Source organism: Sinocyclocheilus anshuiensis, unplaced genomic scaffold, assembly GCF_001515605.1.
Source record: "Sinocyclocheilus anshuiensis isolate Anshui unplaced genomic scaffold, SAMN03320099.WGS_v1.1 scaffold1228, whole genome shotgun sequence".
In the NCBI taxonomy this organism is placed as follows: domain Eukaryota; kingdom Metazoa; phylum Chordata; class Actinopteri; order Cypriniformes; family Cyprinidae; genus Sinocyclocheilus; species Sinocyclocheilus anshuiensis.
The window spans coordinates 589,693-591,418 of NW_015547716.1; the positions used below are offsets into that span (position 1 = coordinate 589,693).

Here is a 1,726-nt window from a genome sequence, read left to right on the forward strand (position 1 = left end):
TTTATAAGCCATATGATAATGCCATATCATATGATAAGCCATGTTTTTCTACAGTGTATAGAAGTGTACTGGAGTTTTTTTTTTAATAGCATTTTATTTTGCAAAAAAAACAAACTCATGTGCCAAGCTATTGGAACCGCTCCCGCCCCTCCCCCCAAACCCTATGTCACATCCCGACACACTGATGGTACTCAAAAAAATGTCCAAGGTTGGCAGGTCTGTTAGTTGATTACGGTTCTCCTAACCACAGAATACAACGTTTGACATTTTCAGTGTGAAATCGTCATTTTATTTCCGTGATGAAGCAATGGTCCAGTGTGTTCTAGACTCACCTGAGGAACACATGTGTTTGTGGTTTGGCTGCAGGTTCTGCAGGGCCTCGATTACCTTCACAGTAAGTGTAAGATCATCCACACAGACATCAAACCGGAGAACATCCTCATGTGTGTGGACGAGGCTTTCGTGCGCAGGATGGCGGTGGAGGCCACCGAGTGGCAGAAAGCTGGAGCGCCGCCGCCGTCTGGATCCGCTGGTATTCTGTCGTTCTGATTCGTGAATGATGATGAATGTGCTTGGTGATGTTCTGACAGTGTTTCTCTATGTTTGTTCGCAGTCAGCACGGCTCCTCTACTCCAACAGGTCAGTGAAGCCGTCATTCTCACACACACATGCAGCTGTTTTACTGAAGAAAGCAGACAAATGACCACCATCTTCAACACATCAAAACCTCTAGTTTGCTGTATAGTTGTACATTACATACAAGCAGGGGCGTCTGACAGGGTAATAGTGGAACTGAGTTACAGGGGCCCTTGGCGAGGGAGTGCCATAATGATAGACTGATTATTATTATTAATATGATTGATGAGGTGTTGTGTTGTGAGGGGCCCACCCCCTTGGTTGTGTGACTGGGGCCCAACATTTGGTGCTACGCCCCTGCATACAAGAACATACAACTCTGATCTGTAGATATTTGTGATGCACATCGGTTTTTACAAAACTGAACCAAGCCGCCTTAGAAAGTGAGTTTTGATGATTAAGAGAGCATGTCGTGTGATCCGCAGTGTTATTTAGAACAGCCAGCGGCGTGTAGGAACTGTTGTAGCTGCGCTGGATAGTGACTCCGCCGCCGAGCAAACGATCAGAATTCATCTGCTGAAGTACGAGAGAACGAGTGCATGAAGCGTGTTTGTCTGAGTTGTCTGCTGTGGTTTGGCGCCTCCTGCAGGTGGGGAAGATCTCCAAAAATAAAAAGAAGAAGCTGAAGAAGAAGCAGAAGCGGCAGGCGGAGCTGCTGGAGAGACGCATGCTGGAGATCGAAGCTCTGGAGCGAGAGGCGGAGAAGCAGAGAGCCGGCGGAGCGTCAGACGCCGCACACGGTCCCAGCCTGGCTCTGGCCGACAGCGAGGAAGATGAAGAGGATGATGAGGATGCAGATGAGGACGAGGAGGCCGAGGGAGAGAAGGAGCGGCCCGTCAGACTCACCAACCACACATGTGAGTTCAGTCCAGACGTCATCTTTTATTAAAAAAAATAGGTGTTGATGAAAGTGATCCCTTGGTTTTAGGAATAGTGTGTCAATAATGCAAAAGGACAATAGTAAACATTCAATTATCAGTTAAAGGCAGTTCATCATTGAATTCAGTGATGTCATCATCCAGCTCAGTTCAGTTTAAATAGTCTCTGTGCAATCAAGTCAACGATATCGCTGGAAATGAAGTGTCCCCAA

At 46.9% G+C, this 1,726-nt stretch overlaps 1 protein-coding gene across 2 annotated transcripts in view; it reads left to right on the forward strand.

Moving 5' to 3' along the window:
* The window catches only part of LOC107704204 (SRSF protein kinase 2-like), a 17,043-nt gene that overhangs the window by 10,767 nt on the left and 4,550 nt on the right, over nucleotides 1-1,726 (forward strand). For both annotated transcript variants that reach the window (XM_016507093.1, XM_016507092.1), the window contains exons 7-9: nucleotides 367-532; nucleotides 614-639; nucleotides 1,226-1,493. In XM_016507093.1, the coding sequence (XP_016362579.1) occupies nucleotides 367-532; nucleotides 614-639; nucleotides 1,226-1,493 (460 nt within the window). The remainder of the gene's footprint in view (nucleotides 1-366; nucleotides 533-613; nucleotides 640-1,225; nucleotides 1,494-1,726) is intronic.